This window comes from Colletotrichum costaricense (genome assembly GCF_030867565.1).
Source record: "Colletotrichum costaricense strain IMI 309622 chromosome Unknown Scaffold_34.1, whole genome shotgun sequence".
NCBI classification, from domain to species: domain Eukaryota; kingdom Fungi; phylum Ascomycota; class Sordariomycetes; order Glomerellales; family Glomerellaceae; genus Colletotrichum; species Colletotrichum costaricense.
This window is the reverse complement of record NW_026848263.1, coordinates 2,158-25,459: the sequence shown is the minus strand read 5'-3', so window position 1 is coordinate 25,459 and position 23,302 is coordinate 2,158. Positions and strand designations below refer to the sequence as shown.

The 23,302-nt window shown below is 50.5% G+C and overlaps 11 protein-coding genes across 11 annotated transcripts; 5 read left to right on the top strand and 6 right to left on the bottom strand.

The window, feature by feature from the left end:
• Positions 1-258: 258 nt before the first annotated feature.
• CCOS01_16812 (glutathione-dependent formaldehyde-activating enzyme) lies at positions 259-842 on the top strand (the record flags this gene model as incomplete). Its single annotated transcript, XM_060464948.1, has 4 exons — positions 259-310; positions 361-407; positions 469-532; positions 592-842. The coding sequence occupies 4 exons, from the start codon at positions 259-261 to the stop codon at positions 840-842; spliced, it is 414 nt and encodes a 137-aa protein (XP_060304436.1).
• Positions 843-1,824: 982 nt separating this feature from the next.
• On the bottom strand, positions 1,825-3,191 carry CCOS01_16811 (alcohol dehydrogenase GroES-like domain-containing protein; the record flags this gene model as incomplete). Its single annotated transcript, XM_060464947.1, has 3 exons — positions 1,825-1,861; positions 1,913-2,735; positions 2,795-3,191. 3 exons carry the CDS (start codon positions 3,189-3,191, stop codon positions 1,825-1,827), a joined length of 1,257 nt encoding a protein of 418 aa, XP_060304435.1.
• Positions 3,192-4,062: 871 nt separating this feature from the next.
• On the bottom strand, positions 4,063-4,578 carry CCOS01_16810 (uncharacterized protein; the record flags this gene model as incomplete). Its single annotated transcript, XM_060464946.1, has 2 exons — positions 4,063-4,275; positions 4,348-4,578. 2 exons carry the CDS (start codon positions 4,576-4,578, stop codon positions 4,063-4,065), a joined length of 444 nt encoding a protein of 147 aa, XP_060304434.1.
• Positions 4,579-6,440: 1,862 nt separating this feature from the next.
• On the top strand, positions 6,441-7,655 carry CCOS01_16809 (Upc2 protein; the record flags this gene model as incomplete). Its single annotated transcript, XM_060464945.1, has 1 exon — positions 6,441-7,655. The coding sequence occupies one exon, from the start codon at positions 6,441-6,443 to the stop codon at positions 7,653-7,655; it is 1,215 nt and encodes a 404-aa protein (XP_060304433.1).
• A 796-nt stretch (positions 7,656-8,451) lies between these two features.
• On the bottom strand, positions 8,452-10,164 carry CCOS01_16808 (cytochrome P450; the record flags this gene model as incomplete). Its single annotated transcript, XM_060464944.1, has 4 exons — positions 8,452-8,617; positions 8,668-9,784; positions 9,847-10,078; positions 10,135-10,164. The coding sequence occupies 4 exons, from the start codon at positions 10,162-10,164 to the stop codon at positions 8,452-8,454; spliced, it is 1,545 nt and encodes a 514-aa protein (XP_060304432.1).
• Positions 10,165-11,832: 1,668 nt separating this feature from the next.
• Positions 11,833-13,162, top strand: CCOS01_16807 (aromatic prenyltransferase; the record flags this gene model as incomplete). The annotated part of the gene is made up of 2 exons (XM_060464943.1): positions 11,833-12,965; positions 13,018-13,162. 2 exons carry the CDS (start codon positions 11,833-11,835, stop codon positions 13,160-13,162), a joined length of 1,278 nt encoding a protein of 425 aa, XP_060304431.1.
• Positions 13,163-13,604: 442 nt separating this feature from the next.
• On the bottom strand, positions 13,605-14,888 carry CCOS01_16806 (MGT family Glycosyltransferase; the record flags this gene model as incomplete). Its single annotated transcript, XM_060464942.1, has 1 exon — positions 13,605-14,888. The coding sequence occupies one exon, from the start codon at positions 14,886-14,888 to the stop codon at positions 13,605-13,607; it is 1,284 nt and encodes a 427-aa protein (XP_060304430.1).
• Positions 14,889-15,500: 612 nt separating this feature from the next.
• CCOS01_16805 (uncharacterized protein) lies at positions 15,501-16,512 on the top strand (the record flags this gene model as incomplete). The annotated part of the gene is made up of 4 exons (XM_060464941.1): positions 15,501-15,577; positions 15,641-15,821; positions 15,888-16,189; positions 16,248-16,512. The coding sequence occupies 4 exons, from the start codon at positions 15,501-15,503 to the stop codon at positions 16,510-16,512; spliced, it is 825 nt and encodes a 274-aa protein (XP_060304429.1).
• Positions 16,513-16,831: 319 nt separating this feature from the next.
• Positions 16,832-17,322, bottom strand: CCOS01_16804 (endoribonuclease L-PSP; the record flags this gene model as incomplete). The annotated part of the gene is made up of 2 exons (XM_060464940.1): positions 16,832-17,142; positions 17,211-17,322. The coding sequence occupies 2 exons, from the start codon at positions 17,320-17,322 to the stop codon at positions 16,832-16,834; spliced, it is 423 nt and encodes a 140-aa protein (XP_060304428.1).
• A 2,001-nt stretch (positions 17,323-19,323) lies between these two features.
• On the top strand, positions 19,324-22,338 carry CCOS01_16803 (uncharacterized protein; the record flags this gene model as incomplete). The annotated part of the gene is made up of 5 exons (XM_060464939.1): positions 19,324-19,413; positions 19,747-19,850; positions 19,914-20,050; positions 20,321-20,954; positions 21,006-22,338. The coding sequence occupies 5 exons, from the start codon at positions 19,324-19,326 to the stop codon at positions 22,336-22,338; spliced, it is 2,298 nt and encodes a 765-aa protein (XP_060304427.1).
• A 43-nt stretch (positions 22,339-22,381) lies between these two features.
• On the bottom strand, positions 22,382-22,771 carry CCOS01_16802 (uncharacterized protein; the record flags this gene model as incomplete). The annotated part of the gene is made up of 1 exon (XM_060464938.1): positions 22,382-22,771. The coding sequence occupies one exon, from the start codon at positions 22,769-22,771 to the stop codon at positions 22,382-22,384; it is 390 nt and encodes a 129-aa protein (XP_060304426.1).
• Between the last annotated feature and the right edge of the window lie 531 nt (positions 22,772-23,302).

Below are 23,302 nucleotides of genomic sequence, written 5' to 3'. Positions count from 1 at the left end.
AATGCTCTAATCATGACAGACAGGGAAGAAGAGGAGGAGGAAGGGGAGAAAGCTCAGCTTCCTTGTTGCCGGCACTAACGCTAGCCGAAAGTCTCAAACACGTATAAAAACGGCGATCGGACGTTTTGTACTGTAGATTCCCCCTCATCCCAAACTGTTCAAGCCAGTCTATTCCAAACATCTCAACTTCACTTCATACTTTACTCTTTTTTTTTTCTACACGTTGATTACTGAACAGTACATACGTCACTATACACAATGGGTCTGAAGGGAAGCTGCATGTGCAAGGCGATCAAGTACGAGAGTACTGGTAGGCTGGCCCGATTGCAACATCGTGTGAACCACGCTGATGAGAAGCAGAGGATCCTCAAGTCACCGCCCTGTGCCACTGCACAGATTGCCAAAAGGTATCAAAACCCCAATATCACGATTCTCATAAAGTCCATACATGTAGCTAATGAAATACAGTGGAGTGGCTCAGCCTTCACCTCCAACGCCGTCGTCCCTCGTACATCTTTCAAGGTCACCCAAGGTACAAGAGGCTCTATCCCGTATCCTTCCCTAAATATGCGCTAAACCCCGATCATCTAGGTGAGCCCAAGTTCTACGATATCACTGGCGACTCGGGCAAGAATAACAGGCACTTCTTCTGCTCCAACTGCGGGTCCAGTCTCTATACCGAGCTGGACTTGATGGCCGACGTCACGTGCATCAAGGCCGGTGGTCTCGATGAGGGAAAGGCGAGCCTGGAAGGGAAGCCCGCCGTTGAGTTCTACTGCAAGGATCGGGTCTCGTACTTGGTCGATGTTAAGGGTGCTGATCAGAAGCCCGCTTTCAGTTGAATGATGAGACGTGTGCGGTATACATGTAGCTAAGATTCCTTTATAGGCGAGCATTGAAGTTGCGCGATGACATGAAATGAAGTAAATCAATCCTATTATACCCAATTGTCTCCTATAATTGGTGGGGTGAGACTTTCCCAAACTAAACTGTCCCACCTCAAAATCTCAGGCACAGCATTAGAACACCCTTCCCGTATACAAAACAACTGAAACCTTGAGGCTTCATTGCCACGGAATGTCATAGGGTCAAGACACCCTAAGGCCCTATAACGCAATAAGCGCAGAAGCGGACCTCGTCATCTCCAACTGGCTCTGCTCCGGTAGCGACATCAGGTTCTCAGGTCAAGTATTGGTTACGCATGGCCATAACCTCGACAAACCCTTGAAGAGCCAGCAGCGAGAGGAGATAGAGAGAATTCATTCGCTTTGAGTGCCCGTCCTTGAGGCAAGTGACTTGCCTCGTTTGATCATGAAGAATTCATCAGCAAATTTCATCGATCTCCCCGGTCGTTATGGCTCTTCAATGGAGGACAGCAAGGCTCGTCCAATGGGTGGAGGAGAAGCATCAACGTCATCAGTTTCCTGTGCCAATTGGAAGCTTGTAGCGGGTAGACATGGGTCAAAGGAGGGTGACAAGGAGGTCTTACGTCTTCCGGGCGTACTTCAGTCTTGATGAGACGGAGTGGGAGGGTAAACAGTGCATAGAATCTGTGTGCTGATGATGATGTAGCGGAAGAAGTCCTGAACAATGTAAATACTCCAGTCTCGAGTTAGATGAACAGTATAAAAGTTTATGAAATGGATAATACAGAGTAAGTCGAAGAGTCAGCAAAGAGGTATGAGTGAAATTGAATTCCAGGTTGATGTACCATTGTTATGTACTATCTAGTCTCCACTGTCATAGTGCATTGGTAATGGCACCCATTCTTTACGTAAAAGGCTTTAGTTTCCATAAGCTTATATCGCCAGAGAAGAGCTTATCCTAGTGCAATCTTGCTCTCTTGGCTCTTCCAGATGACCTGTCATTTCGTGAGTATCATGTTTCAACATAGTGCAGGTATGAAGCTTACCGCATTTCAGTGCCCCCTTGATTCTTCAGCTCCACATCCTCGTCCCATTCATAGTCGTCCCTCCCCTCCTTGCCAGCGCCGCGGAACAAAACTTTGACTTCGAGCTTCTTATCAAACCTCTTATACGCCTTGGGAGCGTCATCGAGGTCGTACTCTGCCGTAGCAATGAAACCAGGTCTAGCCTGTCCGCTCTCGACCAGCTTCACTAGCGCAGCAAACGTCGGCTGCCCCTGAACAATACCGCTCTTCATCGTCAGCGCCTTGATCCAAAAGTCACTCATCGGTAGACTGAGGTTCTTCTTCATCTTATCTGCATTGGGCGCGCCCACGCTCTTCTCCTGGGCCCAGTAGACGCCAGGTATCCCGATCCCGCCGCCAACAGAGGTGACGGCGATGGCTTCACGCAGGATGTAATCTTGCTGCGGCTTCAGCTCGGCATTGACGCACTCCTGCCCGCAGCAGTCGACGCTGCGATTGACACCACCGGGACGAAGAGCCAAGATCTGCTCCGAGGCCGAGGCACCACCCTTGGTAAAGTTGATGGGAATGGCACCGATGCTGGCGGCTTTGGCTAGGCGCTGTGGAATGTGGTCTACGACGTAGACTAGGCTAGCACCACGAATAATGGCGCTATAGGCGCAGAGCAGGCCCACGGGACCGCCACCAAAGATGGCCACGGAGTCGCCTGGCTGGAAGCCTGACCAGCTCAGCCCTTCCCATGCGGTGGGGAAGATGTCGCTGAGGAAGAGCCACTCTTTGTCGGAGAGCTTCTTGGGGATCTTGATGAGGGAGCTGTCTGCAAAGGGCACGCGAACGTACTCGGCTGGGGTAGGGTTAGGTTCTTTCTTTGTCTTTGTTGTATTTATTGGCGCAGATACTCACCTTGAAGGCCACCTAGGTCGCCGAAGTCTTTGCCAAGACCGAATCCACCAAGCTGAGGGAAGATCTGATTGTCAGTGTCGATGGACCCGTCTTCGGGAAGGCCAAAGACGACAACGCGATCACCAACTTGCAGATTGTCGACGGCATCCCCTACTTCCTCGACAATTCCCATAGCCTCGTGGCCTACTGGGTAGGGCACTTCGGCGCTGGACATGATGCCATGGTAGATGTGAAGGTCAGTGCCGCAAATAGCAGATGTGGTAATGCGGACGATGGCGTCTTCGGGCTCCTTGAGACGCGGGAGTGGGATGTCTGCTTTGACAGCCATCTCATAGGGTTTGCCTTCCCAGACCACGGCGCGCATGGTCTTGGGGCGTGAGGTTTGATGACTAGTCATGATTGTTGTTTTTCAGGAACTGGGAATGGTATGAGAGAGAAAGCTCAGTAATTGCTCTGTCAGGTATCTCCCTTTGTGGGCCTCTTTATAGATCTTTGCCGTGGTTGATCGAGAGACGATTTGTCAGATGCTCATTCTTTCCTAGGCGAAGAAGAGTACCATTCAGAACCAAATGGGACATATCTGACCCCTTTCTCGACCCCATCATCCCCGACTTGTCATTTTGGTGGCGGAAGATGTCACCTGAGTATGAATAGCCAATTCGCCAGGCCCAAACGTCGTCATCTGGGCAAGGGTCATCACCGAATAAGCTCGATGTAGAAGGGCACCTATGCCAAGAATGAACCCCGTGAAGCTGCTTTAAGTACGATTTATCCAATCCAACTTAGTCAGATGTTTAGCGAAAGCTGAACGGAAGTTCTTCCTCACCCAAGATGGTGCGCAGCCTGTATTCAACATCACGTAGGGCTGACCGTGTTACCCCGGCGGCTCTTGGTCTCAGGGGTTGTGGTAAGCTGACAGCAACCCCTTCCATGTCAGGGCGCCCGGCAACTACGCATGAACGACTGACGGCCCTTGCCCCTGTTAATATTCGATTGGAAAGTCCGTACGAGAAGGGGTTGAAGCTGACGTGAAGGTACCCGCGTAAGGCACGTGAGCCCATCACAGTTATGGTTTGGGTAAAGACATGAACGATAAGTCAAATGGGAACAGTCTGTCTCAGGAGGAGTGGATGTGCATTCGAAGGTGCGCGCAGCAACTCAGGTGTCTATGGTACAGGTAGTATTACAAGAATGGAGTCAATTGCATTCCTCTGGGTCGGAGACTGAGTGCACGACAATGGACTTTATCTCAGTGGAAGCGCTTAGGCTTAGAAACGAACGCGACCCTTGGTGAAAGCCAAGGCGAGCCAGCCAGCAATCAGAGCAAGGCCACCAATTGGAGTGACGGGACCGAGGAACTTGAGATCAGGGTTGAGGATAAGGGCGTAGATGCTACCACTGAACATGGTCGCGCCGGCGGTGAAAAGACCGGCGGCGAGGGGGTTGGATCGAGCGATGAGAATAGCAACGGAGTGGACGAGCTAATGATTTTCTTAGGGTCAGCTACTGATCTCACTGATGATGATAAGTGAAATAAGATGAGAGCAACTCACTTGATAGTGAGCGGCGGTGGACCAGCTGGCAATCTTTGCGGGATCAGAGATGCGGTTCTTCAGGCCGTGGGCTCCGAAGGCTCCGAGACCGACGGCGGTGGCGCCGAAGATGGCACCGACTCTCCAAAAGGCCTGGCTGCTCATTGTCTCTGTTTCCTCGGCGGTGGTATCGGGATGGGTCTTTCGTGATGGCAAGAGCGAAGTCGTCTCGTTTGCTTGAGCGCTGGACATTGGGGACGTGAGATGAGAGTGAGATGTGAGATGAACTGGTGAGATTCGGTGGTTCACTTCTGAAAGTTACGTGATGGGCCGGCGGGCTGAGAGCGCGAAACACCGAAGAGCGACCCCTTGGCATTTGCTTAGATAATCAAGCTGCAAAGTATTGCCAGCTGGTCCCGACTGGCGCAGCACTTCAGTTACTTATTTTGTCTCCAGGCCTTGGCGACAAGTTTAAGAGGGAACACTGGGACAAGAAAGGGGAAAGGACCTCTTGTCTGTCTACCATTATACAACAGAGTCCCTTATTAGCCGGCTCGTTCGGTTCGGGCTTGGTATCATTTGAATGCCGGGCCGGCATCTGTGGACTCGGGGGTCTTCCGTGCGTAGCTCCCGCCTGCGAGTTGAGCTGTCAACTCCACCAGGGCTCAACGCGGCACGATTCCCCCCACACTAGGGCAATCTCTCGCTCACCCCTTCAACAATTCAAATGGTCTGGTGGTGTAGTTGGTTATCACGTCAGTCTAACAAGCTGAGACTCTCTCACGATAATCTCAATGTTCACTGAAGGTCTCCGGTTCAAGTCCGGGCTAGATCATCCTCCTGGGCGATTGGTTTAGTGGTATAATGACCGCTTAGCATGCGGTAGGTCCTGGGTTCGATTCCCAGATCGTCCATTCTTTTGTCGTAATCGTGGGCTGGACTTCAAGATTGTGTAGTGATGTTGTTTTTGATGTCGCCGTGGTGGTTTCCGTAGGTGTGGGCGAGCGGCTACTCTATTTGAAGACAAATCTTTTTCCCGTTGAGAAGTCTTTGTCATACCAGAGGAAATGCTTGGACCGAAAAGTTTCTGAGTTGAAGAGATAGAAGGGGAATAAGACAATCTGCCAGCGTTCAACTCGGGTTCATAATGAGAGACAGAGGGCAATAACACCATGGATGTCCGTGAATCAGAATATTGAGGACACTGGTGCCCACCGACATTGTGGACCAGTCCGTACTCAGAAGGCTCTAATTGGTTCGGGTTTGGACTGCCATCGACTGTCCAATCGCTCACTTTACAGTACGCGCAGGGATAAATACGACGGACGCTAAGGCAGGCGCTGAGCTTCTTCGAGGCGTGTCACCCAGTGACGATCTGACATATCCGGACTGTGGATGGCGTTACAAATGAAGATATTTCATTGTTCTGCTGAAGTGATGCCTGAATCTCCGAGGCATACTTTGAATGTTGCATATTTATAGCTAATTCCATGAACAACGTCGGCTCGCATCTTCTCCTCATGGGTTGTCACTTTGAGTTCGACCAATCATCAGACGAACCGTCCAACGAAACCACCTTTGGACAAACGGACATTACGAGATCTCGCTAGCAGCCCACGATATACGCGTATTTCGAATTCTGTACGGATGATTATGCCTTCACGGTTTCTTCAGATATTTGACGCAGGACAGCTGAGTATAAAATCTCTGATCATCTTGAACTTCTTTTCGCGACATCAACGTTCTCTAGTAACCACAATCTCGTCAGAATCATACACTGACTGCCACTCACTCCATGAAGTCGAGCGAGCTGAAAAAGCGTCTTCGGTCGCACAGTGCGTGGTTCAGGGATATGCTTGTTAGCGGGGCTTGAGATTGGACCGAGACTTTAAAGGAGTCTTTCTGCCCTTCCCGATCTTGCTTCCGGTAATAATTCATTCGATGGCTTGATTTCTCTCTTGCTTCTTGAAGCCATTCCATCTCAGTGTATTCGCATCAGACGGGCTGCTTTTGCTTCACATTGGCCCGAAACTTGGGAGTGAAAACTCCTCCAGGAACATTGGCAGTTTTGATTACGCCACTTCGCCCGCCTGTCACCGGAAGCTCTTGGCAAAATGCGCCAGCGGACACCTCATCGAAAGTCAAGATTTGGGTGCAAAGAGTGTAAGCAACGTCATGTAAAATGCGACGAGTCCCGGCCGGCATGCGTCAACTGCACGACTGCTCTCAGGAGATGCTCATACCTCGACACTGAGGCGGCAGTACCATCATCGTCCACGTTCTCGTACCAATGTCCGAGCCCAGCAACATCAATAGGGTCATCAACAGCAAGCCCGGCGGTGCCCATCACCCCGGAGCAAGCGACTTGCCGTAATAGCCATGTGCCGACAGAGCCATACGATCTCCGGCACATGGAGTTGCTATACCATTTCGAGCATAACTTGGGCTACAACCAAGGGTTCGGCGATACTCTCACGCGACAAAAGTACCAGCAAATGTCACTGAAGCAAGCCTTCCGGGTGTCATTTCTGATGGACGAGCTTCTAGCTATAGCTGCAGCACACAAGAGCACTTTGCCGGGAGAAGATCAGGCTTTCTACCGCAGCGAAGCAACACGACTACAGACGAGAAGCCTTTCACGTTTTACGGTGGCTGACGGCGATCTGTCTGATGAAGACTTCCTTACAGTATTCCTGTTTTCCACCTGGCTCGGTCAACACGTTCTCTTCGACACGTTCTCGATACCCGCTGATCTTCCAGTCACTCTGGATAAGCTAGTCCACTGCATGGGCCTCCATCGGGTCGTTCGGAGCGTCGTAGGGGGCTCGTGGGACAGGCTCCGGTCTCACTTTGATACCCATCTAGGTGCAGGGAGCCGCTTCGTGCAGAACATGATCATCAGAAGAGAACGGTACGAGACAGGCAACGAATGTAGACATCTGTTGCGCCTCTTTGAATCGAGCGACCTCAACGATGCATCCAAGGCGGCGTGCCAGGAAGCAGTCGAGCACCTGCAGCTCATGTTCGACATTCATCGCAACACAGACATACCTGCAGGTCGGCGGTACAGCACTGTACAGGAGTGGTCAATCCGGGTTCCAGCCGAGTACGTCAGCCTGCTCGACCAAAGACGGCCCGAGGCGTTGGTGGTGCTGGCATATTGGGGCGTGTTGATGCATAAGGCGAGAGACTGCTGGGCGTTCGGGGCCGCGGGACAGAACCTCGTAAGGTCCATTGCAGCTCATCTTGGGTCGTATTGGGGGGAGCTATTGGCGTGGCCAAAGGAGATGACAGAAGCCCCTGTAATTTCGATATCAGGCCCAACTTGAGTCCGTCATGAATAAAGGTCCGTGAGGCGAGTGATGGGGATTAGTATCCAAGAATCAGCTTTCTTCGCCCAGTTTGAGGCGTGGATCGAGGCCGGATGACAGCTATCTTCGTCCTGTGCTCAATTGTGACATGCTACATCTAAACTTAAATGCTGCCAACCCCACGAAGTCTTACTTTAGCAGCTGCACATCCCCACCTATCAAAGACCCATGCTGAATTTCTCTTGAACTATGGTAACAAAGGACCACTGTATAAGCTACATGTAGTACGGAGCAAGCTCATGGGGCGGGATCATGCTGGCTTCGGCACGATCTGTGAGGGTCCCGCCCACGTGTTTCCAACAAGGAGTGAAGCAGCCTGAGTATTCGTCAGCTCTGCCTGGAAGACCAGGAGAAGCGGGATTACATGATTCTATCTCTGCTGCAGTTCTCCACCCAAATTATAATGCACTACTTCGATACAACGACACCGTCCAGGCCCTAGGGGGCCCAGACCAATGTGCCTCTGCATGACAATGCCGTGCTCGCTCATGGAAACTTGGTGCTTGCAGCGAGTGAAGACACAGATGAGATATTGCTTGCAGAATGTAAAGGTATGTGATTTAGGGTTCTCGAGTAATATGTACACGCTTCATTCCCTTGTAACATTGAACGACCATACTGAAAAACCCCCAGACCAATCTTCACGCCGTATTGACATCTGGCTCAGGTTCATCATGGCAGGCATAGTGACTAGGTCCTTGCTAATAAAAGATCACAGAAAGTTTTTCTCAGAAGGAGTCATGCCTATGCCCATTTATGGTGACTTTGCCCGTGCGGAAAGATACACCTTCATCTCTGTCTTGTGCCAGGTAGTAAACATCTTTTGCCTCCCTAACCAGCCTGCACTATCAGCGTGTAACTTCATGTCAAAGTTCCACACAACGCGGGCAATGATTGTCCGGATCTCGGCATAAGCCAGACTATGAAGTTGGTCAGTCACATTCACTCAAAGGAGGGGTCTGAGACCTACTTCTTTCCAATACAGTTCCTTGGCCCGAATGAGAATGGCTGGGCTGCTAACTTCTGGTCCGACTCAAACTTCTGGTCCCCGAGCCATCTCTCGGGATGAAACTCATCGTGCTTACTGAAGTGAATCGGCGATCGGTTGATGGCCAGGTGGTGAACGCCGACTGAGTACCCGGCAGGGACGAACTGTCCACAGACCATTCTTCCGCCATCAGGGACCACGCGAGGAAATGTTCCAGGGCCGGGAGGTCCCAGTCGAAGGGCCTCTTCGATGGCAGCGTTGAGGTAGCTCAGTCCAGCTGTGCTCTGGATGGTAATGTCGTCTTCGTTCTCAAAAGTGTTACGGATCTCTGAAGTGAGTTTGGCCAGTGTTTGCGGGTTCTCGCAGAGGAGATAGGTGGCTGCGGTCAGACCTGTCGCTGTAGTCTCACTGCCGGCGACGATAAGGACCTGGGCAGCGGCATAGATCTCCTCGGTTGACATGCCCTTATCATCGCTCCCTTGCAAGATGTAGTACACTATGGATCCCGTTAGCAACCTGCCTTGATTGAAGTTAGCAGATGTGAGCCTACTGAAGTCGGGACGATCAGTCTCTTGCTCAAGACGGCGGTTCACACGCTCAACACCAAACTGGAACTGGGCCACTCTCGTCTTGATGAGGCGGCGGGGAATGAGAAGCAGAAGCATCTCAGACAGCGGTGACGGGAATCGACGAGCAGCACGAAGGTAGGTCCCAGCCTGGAAGATATCAAAGACAGCATGCAGCCACCAGTGCCACTTAGCATCGCGCAGACAATAGAATGGCTCGCCAAAGGCTAAGTCACCAATAATGTCAAAGGTGGTAAAGTTGTACCAGGAGTTCATGTCCACGACAGCCGCGGACTCTGCGCTCCCACTGGACGCCTGCCCGTGGAGCTTATGGATGAGAAGCTTGACATAGCCGGTGATGACGGACTCTTGAGCCTTGAGGGCCTTGTCCGAAAAGGCAGGATTCTGGAGCCTGCGCATACGCTTGTGGCCGGCATCGTCGGCTGTGAGAATATTCTCGACGCCGTTGACATTCTTGTTCCACCACTGAGCATCTTTCTCAAAGTTACCTGTGCCCTCCTTATTGGGGAAGCCTAAGTAGGCGTTGCGTTAAAATGACTGAGCGCCAAGATGATGCTGATCCTTCTGAACGTACCATATATCGTTTGCCAAGCCTGACCAGAAGTGTAAGACAGCTCGCCGGGGGCGATACGAATCACTTCTCCGTACTTCTCGTGCCACTCTTTGACCTTCCAGTGGCTTACCCCGCGAACGTCAAAGAACAGATAATACGCCCTCGTCACACCGGCGAGTTTCGGACCGGGGTAGCGGCTGAGTGGGTGTAGAAAGGCATTGTAAACGCACTTTGCCACTACTCCCAGTAATGCCTGCAAGGTGCCCTGAATCAGTAGTCTGTCTCTGCCAGTCTCATGACCATACCTACTGCGAGAGCTAGAAGTCCCAGGAGCGCCATTTTTACCACCTTGGTCAGTTGTGGTCGTGAGACCCCGCTGGTCGTATTATTGCTGGCGAGGGGTTGTTGATGAAACAATTGGATCAGAAGAGCAACAGGGCAGGGCGAGTCTCCCACGAGAGAGCACGAGGGTTCATACAAGGAGGAAATCGGGATGTGGAAAAGACGGCATGGCAACCCCAAAAGACCCCAAAGGGGGGCGATTGTTCGACGATATGACGCATAGCGGTACTCGTCGGATCGCTTTACGCCCGCATCACGAGTCAGATGGTAAGTCCCTATCAAGGAAACGAATCGTACGCGGTCCAATTGTACTTATCTTTTCCAATTAAGCAATGCTTGAACTTTCGGTTGATATGTTCCACTGTTAGCGTAACCCCACGGCCGAAGCATTGGGAATGAGAGCGGATAAGCCCGAAGGTGTTTGAGCTTGCTTTCCTTCTTGGCAGGCCGACGTCGATGCTCATCTTGGCTTCTGGGGTAATCGTGGAGTGTGCCATGACTCGTCGACAGTCCAGGTCAATTTATTATACTTTGACCGAGTGCCGGGCCCGGTTTATCGTACCGATATGATAGATACCAAAGCTTCGATGTGTGGAGTCTTCCTCACTTAGAATGACAAGATTGCATTATTGCGATCCGAGCGGCAAGCTCGCGGCAAGGCAAGCCTCCAATGGTCGTGCCAAGGTGCTTAGTCAATGAGATAGTGTACGCAGGATTCTATAGCCGTCGTATAAGCAATTGTAATTAAGTCCATGTATTGATCAGCAACAGGCTGCACCTGTTTCGAAACATCCCTATAACGAGGGGCTTCGAGCGGGCAGTTTGGCTTATCTCCTCCAACCCCGACCTTCAGTCGTGCATAGTCCTGGGTGCCGGAGCACTCCTTATGGTCATCAGGCCATGTATGCTAATCAGTGGAGATTTAGAGTCGCGTTTTCTTGGAATACGCAGCCGTTAGATATTTAGCATAAAACGCTGCTCCGAAAACGAGTTCGTATAGAGATTACCTTTGCCACTCATATCGTGCAGGCTCTCAGTTGTATCAATGTCCGTATGGAGCCTGTCAGAAGGAGGCAAGAAGTCGTAGCGACCGAGACGTAATCTGACCAACAGATATCCTAGATGTGGTCCCTTTACAAGCGCGGATGGGTGAAAAGTAGGATGTGACTAGAATGTATTTCATATTGATGTTCGGCATGACTTGACTCGGTCTCGTAGAGGGCTCCCGCCGGCATGTATCCGCCATCAGGCGAGCATCGACCTTGGAAACCGCGCTGCCGTCGTGGAGCGTCCAGGATCCCCTGGTCGGTCCAAGTTATCACGAAACTTGACAGGCCCATGCCACACATTTACCTTGCAATCCCACGAGTCGACGACTCTGAACCCCAGTATCAACATCCGCATCAGATGAACCAATGAGCTAGGCAAGAGTCGTCACCTACGGATATACCCCGACGGCGTTGGGATGGCAAAGTGGCGGGAGCTGAGGGGCCGTTATAGTGATTGCTTTCGCGGGGTTTACGTTGAGATATGTGATATAACACCAGCTAGATCGTCTGGGAGTTCTGCTGAGCTGCCTTCGCTCTCGCTCTTGCGCCTCGACTTTTGCCTCTCACATTACTTTGCTCCAATCACTACGTCCTGCGCCGCGGTATCATATTCAATATGGGTGAAATGATCATGTCAAATGAGCCCTGGGACTTTCTGAACTCCGTCTTGCGGTTCAGGGACGACGATTCCCAATTCTGGTGGGATAAGACAGGGCGCATGTTTTCTAAGCTCCTGAAATACGCCGGCTACAGCGCAGCAGACCAGTACCGCGAGCTCAACTTCTACTCCCTCTTCGTCGCTCCTGAGCTCGGTCCCTCACCAGACTGCCACGGCAATGTCAGAAGATGGAGAAGTCCCGGGACACCAGACTCTACTCCCATTGACTTTAGTTGGGAATGGGGCCGCGACAACCAAGCTGTCGTTCGCTACTCTTTCGAGCCCATTGGCCTTCACGCTGGCACAGAGCTCGACCCCCTCAACAGACACGCAACAAACGACTGGATCTTCAAGCTTCAGCAACAAAAGCTGGTTCCCAACCTGGACCTGGAATGGTACAACCACTTCACAAGACAAATCTTGCCCCATGGTACGCGGACAAAGACCGTGGACTGCTTCATCGAAGAGACAACGCCAAAGGCAGGCACAGTAGTGGCCCTCGACATCGAGAAGAGCGGACCCGTCATGAAGATCTATATCTATCCCGGGCTTAAGGCCGAAGAGCTCGGCATCACAAACCTCGAGCTCGTGGAGCAGTCTATTCGTAGCCTCCCGACCGACCAGTTCAAATCACTCGGTGCCGAACCCCTCCTGGAATTCCTTAGAGAAGGCACAAAGAAGTACAGCTTCGAGACGGGCATCCTCGCCATCGACTGCCTCGCACCGAAAGACGCTCGCATCAAGGTGTACATCAGAGCAAAGCATACAACCTTCGAGTATATGATGGACTGTCTGACCCTCGGGGGCAAGCTAGATATGTCGGGCGAGGCGATTGACGACCTCAAGGACTTTTGGAAGACCTTCTTAGCGGACGCACCAGATGTTCTCGATGATGACGCCCCCGGACGTGCATCACCGGGCTTCTACTACACCCTCGGATGTGGTAGAGCGATTTCACCAAAGGTGTACATTTCTCCCAACTATTTTAGCAAGAATGACGTAGACGTTCTTGCCCGCCTTCGCAAGTTCTTCTCTACCCGTCGGTCGGACTCAATGATGGACAACTACGAACAAGCCTTGAATGATATCTTGTAAGATCCTCCCAATCAACTCATCGCTTGCAATCGCTAACGAGTCTCTTAGTGGGCGCAAAACTCTGGAAACTCGTTGTGGCAGTCATTACTATGTCGGATGTGCTCTGGCCAAGGGTCAATTAAGGGTGGTGACATATCTCAGCCCCCAGTCGTTTGACTGCGAGAAGGACATGATTCAGGCTCGGAGGCCATAATAATGAGTGATGAGATACTAAGCTGTTGCGTGGTGGTGTAGCTATTCTTTATTACTTGATATCCGATACAGTTTATGATGTTGATTATCCCTATTCGCACATTATTTTTAATCACTTGTTAGCATGAATTTGCATGTCGTAAAGTCCGAGCTTCCCGTCGGGACGAACGTTTGGTCCGTGTTCAAAAGTGGTGTTAAATTTGGTTTTTTAGACTCCGCGTTATCTGCACGATGTCAGCGTACAACGTTGTATCACTTCTTGGCAAAACGCTGACAGGCAGAAAATTGACTGGGTTCGTAAATTACCACACGTGTGACGCAAACAGAATGGGACTCTACGAGAACAAAGTTTGCTGTCATCATGTCACAGCTTGCAGATGTCAAACTCTATCAATTCTTGTAGGGAATCTACGACATTATTGTATTCTTCGTGGGTTTTCTATCTATGTTTCCCCCGTCGGGGCGCTTAGCTCTACCGCCGCCTTTTCCAACAAATCGCACGCTCTTTTGGCACCACCCTGTGCATTGAGCTCCTCTCCAATTCTCGTCGCATTCTCCTTGTAACTTGTCTCATTGAGCACCTTGTGCACTGCATCGCGAACCTGGTCTACTGAGGGAGTATCGGTCTTCAGATCAATACCCGCACCAACCCAAGTCACTCGCGCAGCTGTGTCCTTCTTGTCCTCCGAAGTTCCGGCGCAGACGAGAGGGACGCCGTGTGAAAGGGCTTGCGTAACACTGCCGTATCCACCATTCGTCACGAGCAGACGGCAGCGTGGAAGGAGGAGGTCATAGGGAACCCAATCCGCGATACGGACGTTATCCTCGATCTTGACCTTATCGCGGATCTCGTCGGCGAGTTTCGATGGCACAACCAGCAAGTGACTCTTGTCGTCCTGAAGCGCTTTGATGGCGGGAATGATAAGTGACGTCGGGTCCATGGCAAACGTGCCCTGTGTGATTCCAATAATGGATTTGGCATCGAGGACATCTTGCCACCACGTTGGCATACCAACACTTGCACCTCCAAGACGTGTAACCAGAGGTCCGACATACTGAGCCTGAGGAAGAATAGGCTTGGGGCCCTCCTGGAATTCCAGGGAAGGACACGAAGCCTGGATGTGCAGGAAAGGACTGTAAGAGTACGTGTCTGTGACTTTGAGGGCGGGCAGCCCGAGCTTCTCTCTCTCTGGGTTGATCGTGGGCAGGACTAGTTGTGGTTGACTGATGAGCATTCCTAGAGCAGATTGAGCAGCATGCTCGATGGGCTCAGGCCCTATGTCGGGCAGATACAACGGGACAACCCCCAGAGTTGCGTAATGAGGAATCTCGCCCAGCTCGTAGAGCGCTGCGACGCCCTGAGGCAGAGCGTCAGTGAGAACAAAGTCCGGCTTGAACGTCTTGAGGACACGACGGATATCAGCGACTTGTGCCGTAACGCGCCCTCGGAACATGACTTCTGCCGTCTCGGCCATGTCTTTCGGATTGGCGCCCTCTAGGTTGGCATCTACTTTCACTACTTCCTCTGCGGTAATGAATCTCGCCCCCGATGCAAGGACTCGTTGCTCCTGGGGTGCTATGGTAGTCCAAACGACTTCATGGCCACGTTCAACCAGCTCCCTGGCGACGGCCTGCATTGGCAAAACATGGCCGGTGGCGGAGAAACAATGCAACAAGAATTTGAGCGGCCGACGAGTTTTCGTGGTCGTGGCTGTAGCCGTGGCCATTTCGTCTGGTGTTGAAAGGTGCATCGCGTTCACGGCGCGGTGTAGTTGAACAATGCTATGGTGATGATCTGTTGGATTTGGTGATTGGACGAACACCTAGCGGATTCAGTTGGCATTGCAGCACGAAACAGAGACACACAGTTATTGCATCTAGCAGGTATTATGAATCTATCGATATGCCTCGAACTCTAAAGCTCCTGATTCGTCCATCCGTGTCGATTTGTCAATACCAACAGCACAACACACGCCTGAAGGATAAGATCATCCGTAATCGACCCATGGTAAGGGTAATTCCAGATAGCTATCTTGACATTATCTTTGCAGAGCGCTGATTGAAAAGTCCCATGCGGGTCGAGATACGACGTTCCAAACTCAATTATTACCCCGAGCATTGGGAACCCACACGCATGAGTCGGCGAGCATCACGAGTCAGTGGCATGTTGATGGAGTTGATAACGAGCCAGGGGCAGTTGGGGTAGGTAACCCGGCAGTTGCAATGGAGTCTACCAGCGGAGAAACATTTGGAGTTTACGAGTAAAAGGGTCAGCGACACCGCGCTGCTTACACCAATGTGCCAACAAGCTTTACTGCATCCTTCACAGATCTGTCAAAATGTCCAGAGCTATCGATAAACTTCCCGCTCCCGCAGAAAGCCGCTCGATGAAAATTATTGGACTTGGTCCTAGCCGGTAAGAATTATAGCGAAAGCGCAATATCAAGGTTTGGAGACACTTCACTCATCTGTTCACCAGTACTGGAACCCTTGGTTTATGGCAAGCACTGAAGACTTTGGGGTATACCCCCTTCCACATCTCAGAGCTCCTACCCTATGGCTTTCAGCAGATGAGAGCACTCCAGGAGGCTATCATTGCCAACGACAGCGACAAGCCATTTCAACGAGCCGAGTTTGACAAACTCTTCGCCGGTTATGATGTAAGTTCAGGTGTCCCGGCTGTGAGAGCTGGTTAGAGGAGCTCATCTAATACCATAAACCTTTAGTGCATCGTCGAAAGTCCTTGCTATCTTTGTCCAAACATCATCAAAGAGTACCTGGAAGACTCGGATGTCAAGTTCATCTTGACGGAGCGTACCCCGGAGTCATGGGCCAAGTCAATTGCGGGATCCCTCGGAGCCTATCATGCAAAGCTAGCGAAGCCGCCTTTGTCAATCGCCAGATACTTTGACAGCTTTATCTGGGAGCTTACTGCACTATTCAGAGCCATGACATACAGATGGTCTGGCGGCCTGGAGCCCAGTTCCCCTGGGTTCAATGAAGCACTTTCCAAGAGCTATGTTGATTAGTGAGTTGACGTCTTGCGCTTCAAAATCGCCATGAGCAGATGTTGACGATTGCAACAGTTTAGAGAGTGTGAAAGCTCTTGTGCCTTCTGACAGGCTTCTGATCTTGAACCTTGAAAAGGGATTTGGCTGGGAAGAGATCTGCACGTTCCTAGGGAAAGACGTTCCCGAGGACCCTTACCCGCGCATCAACGCCATGTCCGACTTTCATGTTGCCGCAGAGATGGTGGTCTCTCCCGCAATCAAGAAGACGATGCGAATTCTCACTTCGTCAGCGATTGCTATTGCTGGTGTTGGAATTTGGTACTGGCAGAGAAAGAGGTAGCACCCAGGGCCTCAAGCTGAGGGGCTTTTGCGACAACTGTGTAGTCATCAAGTACTTCAACAAAATTCGTGATACCCATTACATAGCTGCGGGGTGTGTTACTCAGAGTTCTGGGATTTGAGGACGAGATGACAGCAGCATCATTGAACAACTGGTTGCAACTGCGTCGTCCAATTGTACTGTGCCACTGACCTGGATTCCACGAGAGTAGGAACATCACTTAATCTCATCTACAAATGAGTCAGAGGTCATCAGAAATGATATTAATATATTCTTGCTTGTTCATATACCAAAGGCGGCAATTGGCCAGTCTTGGAGTCTATCTAGGACCATTGGGGTCGTAGGCCGAGACCTCAACTTCGAGCCGCATACCGGGTTGCCCAAGCTTTGAGGCCCCAATACCTGTCAGAATTGGCGCATGGTTGGGAGCCCACTTCCTCATGTTCTCTACCATTCGGCCAAGGCCATCTTCAGTCCAGGCCTCGTCAAGTGCATACAACCGGATGCGGAAGACTTGTGACCATCCTTGGCCGCCAGCTTCCTTCAGGGCAATGTCAACATTTTCAAATGCTTGGTCGATCTCCTGCATGAGATTGCTGGGAACCTCTCCAGTCTTTGAGTCCCAACCCCCTTGAATTTGGTTTAGTGAGCAATTTGTTTGCACATCATGTACATACACCCTGCTTGAAATTAATTACCTTGGCCAGATATTTCAATGTTATCCCCCACCCGGACTGCTTGACTGTAATGCATCTCCTGCAACAGTTTCTCGCCATAACCGTTATACGAGAAGTACTGAAGTCCCGACATTTTGACGTTGCTGAAGTGAGCAGTTGCGACAATAGTAGTTCAGGGAATTGATGCAGATAAGAAAGAAGAATCGTGGTATGGTGGGTTTCTTGCTGTTGAAAATCGGTTTCGGTGACAAGAAGCCATACGTATTTAATGCTTGCACTTGAATTCTCTGTCGGTCTCTATACTGGCATACTCCTCATTAATAGGCTTTGTGTATCTTACTATCACATGGTGTTGTGTTCACTAGTACTCACTACCATGCTCGCTACATGTAAGCGTTGTAAGTGTAGACAAACACCGTTAGTGATGCGGCCAAATTCCCGTCGCCGGCTGAGTAATGTTACGATTGTGCGGCTTGCTGAGGCGTGCTTGCCAAGCGCTTTTTTCCATTAACCTGGTCCTGATCAGGTCTTGGCCAAGCTTAGTGCTGAGAGAATTGACAGCGGACGATCAGCCAAGAATTACATCTTACTAATCTTGTGGGTTAATATTGTTTAGCCCATTAAGATTCCCTTCAGAGTCGGGCACACAATCAGTCCTTGTGGCGAAGCCAAGCAGCGAAGGAAGCGGAGGCAAATTTCAATGCACCTTACGGGCTTCTTTAGCTATGGATGCACGTATGCTCTATCGTCTATGATGAGTTGCGATTCGTCAGCCTTGGCGGCATTCCATGAACAGAGGAGAATTCGACGGTCAATTTCCGGCCTAAACATCTTGAATCAAGGTGTAGACGCACTGCAGTCGTCCGCCCAGATCCTATTCATTTTACTATGCCTGTCCTACGTCGCTTCCGTCAGGGAGATGACCTGTCTAAGTCACTTAAGATAGAGTGAGACACAGTCTCACCTTTTTGGGTAGAAGATCTGCCATCCACGGGCCGAGCACTGGCGCTGAGACCTTGGAATCGTGGCGCAATCAACACGGTGAGGAGTGTATTTGTAAACGTTTCTGTCATTCGGAGAAGCTAGCAGCACCCCGTGAGCCCCATTGATCGTGAGAAGTCTGAGCCGGCGTCATGGGCGTCATGCGCCGGGCCTCGGCTTTTATCCAGATATCGGCGATGCTGCCTGGCTCCGAGACAATCTTCGGATATCATGTCCAGAACCTCCAGATTCTCGTTAAAGCCAGCACGATACCAGACACTGCTACCGGTACGATCAGATACCTCATGGTCCTCATCGCAGCCATCAGCCCTCTCTTCACCTCCCTATGTTGGAAATCCCGCATCCATAGCTCAAATTCTTTGCCATCATTAAGATGTGGAAAAGGCTTGTGTGGGATTTCCTTGTCGAGGAACTTGCACAATGGCAGTAGATTACGTGGAATCAACATTCAGAGCTCCCTCTAGGCTCACCGAGACACGCTGCTTTTAGGGTGAGGTTGAAGGTAGGCGAGGGTGAAAGTGGCTCACTCAGGGTGAGGCGGGAAAGCAGGGTCCGCGAAGCTGGAATTGTCGGTCTTTCGGGGGTCGAAGACGCCGCACGGGGGCTGCCATACTATATAAGAAAAATAGTCCTTAGCCATTCGACACTGATTTCCTTTGCTTCTTTCTTATCGAAAACAGGTCCTTCAACCCGTTCTCTTGTTATGTACCATTTCACTGTCTATTTCCGCTCAGTTGTCAAACATGTCTACCAAAGATCGAAACGCTGATGCAATTGCGCGTGCCGTTAAGAGTGGCTACAAACCCTTTCAACATGTTGATACAGACTCAAAACGGGGTTTGAATCAGTATAAAAAAGCCGTTTTGAAGAGCCAAGACCGTGTACTGAAGGTTTACATCGCGTACGTCCTGCTGGAGGTTCGCATCCTCTGCCAAGAAGCTGACAACCGAATAGATGGCGGATGAATTTTGATTCCACCACCATGAATCAGTCAGAAGCTTTCATCCGCGACAGATTTTTGGGAGATACGCGCCAGCTTCCACCTCTTGGGGACGTCAAGGACTTTCTCCGATTCTATTCTCACCAGAGTCAAGGTCGAATCAGTCGGAACGGACTTCCAACACTTGACACAATGTCGATCGTGGCAGAATGGTTTTTTGCCGGCTTCACTAGATACACTTCTACAGTCGTCTCCAAGGATGACAGATCCGAGGTTTACACAGTGAGTCATATCATATTGCCCTTCGTCCCTAGAAACTGACAGCACACAGTGGCTCAAAAGAGTACTTTGCGAAGAGGAAAGATTGATCGAGAATGTTCGCGTCCCGAAGTTCAATTTCACTAGCAAAGAACTTGATCGGATCATGCGAGGCTTGCTGACTAGAACCGACCTCAAGTACATGCATGAACGGACCAGAATCCAGGTAGCATATATCATTCCAACATACTGTTGGTCGGGAGCTCGACTTGGCGCATTCTTCACAGGTGGGCTCCATTACAGGGTATGTTTGCGCCACTATAACCAGTTTATCGTTTGTTCTGATGGGACGATTAGGACATTCATGTTGATATGAAGCGATTTGACAACGGAGAAGTGAAGCCGGCCTACCGGCTTGATCAACGATGGGTCAAGAATAACCGAGATCCCGAGAATGTTGTGTGAGTTTCATCTGGACCAAGAGGCACTTTGGTGAGCGAATTGCTAAGACGATAGTGATAAAGATACGGCATCTCAGGGGAAGGAGACACAACTCTTCTTTACAACGAGATCACATTCTTGCTCGTCATGGCTCTAGCTGATGGTGCACTGGAGAACATTGACTCTTGGGATGATATCCATCAAATTAAGATCCCAGATGGTAAAGATCACGTTTCTTTGAGATGGAAGGACGAAGCACTCAAGCTCCCAGTTCTCCGGCATGTCAAAAAGGACGGGACTGTTACCAACGAGCCAATGAAACGGCAAGAATACGAGGAGATCTGGAGAGCTTTGTTGTTGGGTGAAGGCTTTCTCTCCCGGGGAGGCATGCATATGGTTCGACGAGGCTTGGGGAAAAAGTTGGACGGTAATTCTTTTGATTGAGGCATCAAAATTAGGTTGGTAACAATTCTGACACTTCAAAACACAGGAATCTACACGGAAGCGATACGATCGCAACACATCACGCAATCCGACACTAGAGTTTACGGCCGCGATTACATGGCCAACATGTCTTCAGCCAATGGAAAAGCAGCTTTCCTCGACCTTCCGTTAAATCATGAGACTGTGGAACACTTTCAAGGGTTGGAGCGATGCAGAGAGGAGGGTTTGCCATCGTCGATCCCTGCCGAACGCGAGGAGGCAATCCATCGATCTCCCGAGATCATGGAGCTCCAGTCTGAGCTCGATGATTGCGTATCTGCCTCTGAAAGAATGGAAACCAAGCGCAAATTAGTCAATCTATTGAAAAGGTTGAAGCGCGAGGATCTGAAAGAGTACCAGAAACAGTGGGTGCGGAATCGACAGAGCGAAATTGTGTTGAAAAGAGGCCACGTCGAGCCACTTGCCGAGTCTTATGAGCCCCATGTTCTCATTCAGCTAGTGCCGGAAAGAAGGAAGATCGCTGAGCTAGCGAGCTTGAAAGAAGGATTAACAGAAGGCCAACTGAGGGAGGCAGAAAACGCCCTTTACAGTCTGTGCGTCAAAGACTTGACCACACCATACCGTCCTGACGAACAGCCGGTGGACGGAAATTGCCCCGTCTGCGGGATAACCATGGCAAGGTGTGTTACATTATGTCACTGTTTTATGCTACCACGACTGACGCTTTGCAGCATTCAGAAGAGATCAAGGGCTGATCACATCCACGGCTGTCGACGTATGCAGATCAGCAAGACCAGGGGCTACAACTCCAGAAGCCTGCGTTACTGCTATGACTGTTTTGAATGGTTCGCACTGGGCAACCATGAATGGAGCCGGCACTGCGATATTTTCCACGCCGAACTGAGACCAAGGAGCTGCGATCGAATCACCTACAACAATACCGTTGTCAAAGAATACCGTTGTGGAGCCTGCGCAGCACCACAGACACCTGAAGAGCTTCGGCTTAAAGACTACTCGCCGACCAATTTCTGGTTGCACTTGCAACAGCACATCAACAAGATTCAATCTTGGCCTGTCCAGTGCATCTACTCTGGATGTACGGAGCAAGTCGCAAGCACAGAAGCGTTGCAATACCACCTGAAAGACACCCACTACCTGGCCAAGCGGCAGTCGCATGCTGGAGTCAGGGGACGGAAACGGACAAGGAATGAAGCCAACGGCGACGATAACTTGCCAAGAACAAATTACGCCCAATATTGTGTCGGAGATGAAAGTACAGAAGTAGGGGCTTTTATGGGCAAAAACGTCGAACAAAACGAGAATCACATCAGCGACTGGAGTTGCCCACTAACAAATGCAATGAGGCTCGGCTTGCTGGACTCTGAGTCGGTTCATTCAGCGTCACACCCGTCCCTCGACTTCAACCCTGACGTTCTAGACCCTCAGCTGAGACTAGCGCAGGTAAAGGATCCATCTAGACCACTTGAGCAACTTCAACGCCGTTGTCCGCAAGCGCCAGTCGCGTCAGATAGTTGCTTCTCGGCGCCTCATTCGAACCACGCCCAACCGATGGCTCAATTTCTCGAGAGCAGCGTCCACCTCGAACTTGCGGGAGAGGATCCTGCAACCGAACTTACGGCCGTTGACAAGGCTCTCGCCTGTGGAAGGTCTCCCAATGGTTTCGAGCCCTCAACCAACATTCAGTTGGCTGATGATGTTTATCTTGTCGATGAACTGTTAGCTAGGTCGAAGCAATGGTATCTGGTCAAGTGGAATAACTGGAGCCACGAACACAACACATGGCTACAGGCTCAGGATATAAATGGTGAACTGGTACGACAATATGATCAAAGTGGCAAAAAGAATGATTTTGGACGTTTACTCCAGAAGAGGATGCGTAAGGGCAATGCACAATATCTCATGAGATGGAACTACCGTCCAGCAAATGAGGATTCGTGGCTGTGGGAACACGAAGTCGAGGAGAACCTCATTTCAGATTTCAACGAACAAGAGAGTGGAATCCAGAAACCGCGGAAGAAAAGAAGGACAAGGAGGAACTACTAGATTTATTGTACAAGACATGAACCGTGGATGGAATACCTTTACTTTATTCGTGGGTTTGAGCTACTATTTGAAGTTCAACCTCTGCTGAGTCAAACTCCTCTAACATACGATACGCCTCCGTCAGGGTTCGCATGGCGGTGCTCTTGTACTTGCTGGTTATGTCGACCATCTTAGTATGTTGTGATTGCAGCTTGTGATAGCTGTATAGCAACTCGCTATACTCCCTTTCAGCGACCTCTGCCTTGTGCCTCCACCGACTGATGTCATGCTCTAACCTGGCGTTTTCAAGGTAGAGCGCTTCAATCTGCTCGGAGAATGATATGACACGATTGTTGTCGCTTCCGTCCTCGCCATCGCCGTGTGCCACTGCTTCGAAAGACTGGCCAACTTCCCTCCACAGCTTCATATATACACCTTTCGATTGCTTGCTCATTTGCTTTTCGAAGAGATGCCCAAAAACATGTTCCTGGCCTGCTAAAATCTTCCATCGGTAAGGATCGTCGCCATCGGGTTTGAGGCGGACGTCTGACGGTTCGATAAGCAAACCCAGTGTTGAATCTGGCGAAATATCAGCATCGGATGAGATAGGTGCGAACGAAAATGCCAACTCAAGTGATCTGCTAGTTTTTTTCTACACTTTTCCCGCCACTCAGCCCTCTCTTCATTGCTTTTCCTCTGCGGCAAGACCATTTGAAAGATGAGAAAGAACTATGTTTCGGTCTGGGAATTTCCGTTCACTCCAGTCGCCCACTCATTTAATTATGCGCAGCACCTCAGCCAAAAAGTGAGTTCCAACTTACCACAACATCCCAGAACTTGTGGTTATGTTTCTGGATCAAGTGTTGTCCTCAATCCGTTATCTGTCTGCCCCCTATGCTTGTAGTCTCATGCATTGCCCATTATCGAAAACCAAGGCCCCCTTCTTCTTCCGGACTTAGGCGCTCAATGCATATATATGTAGAGT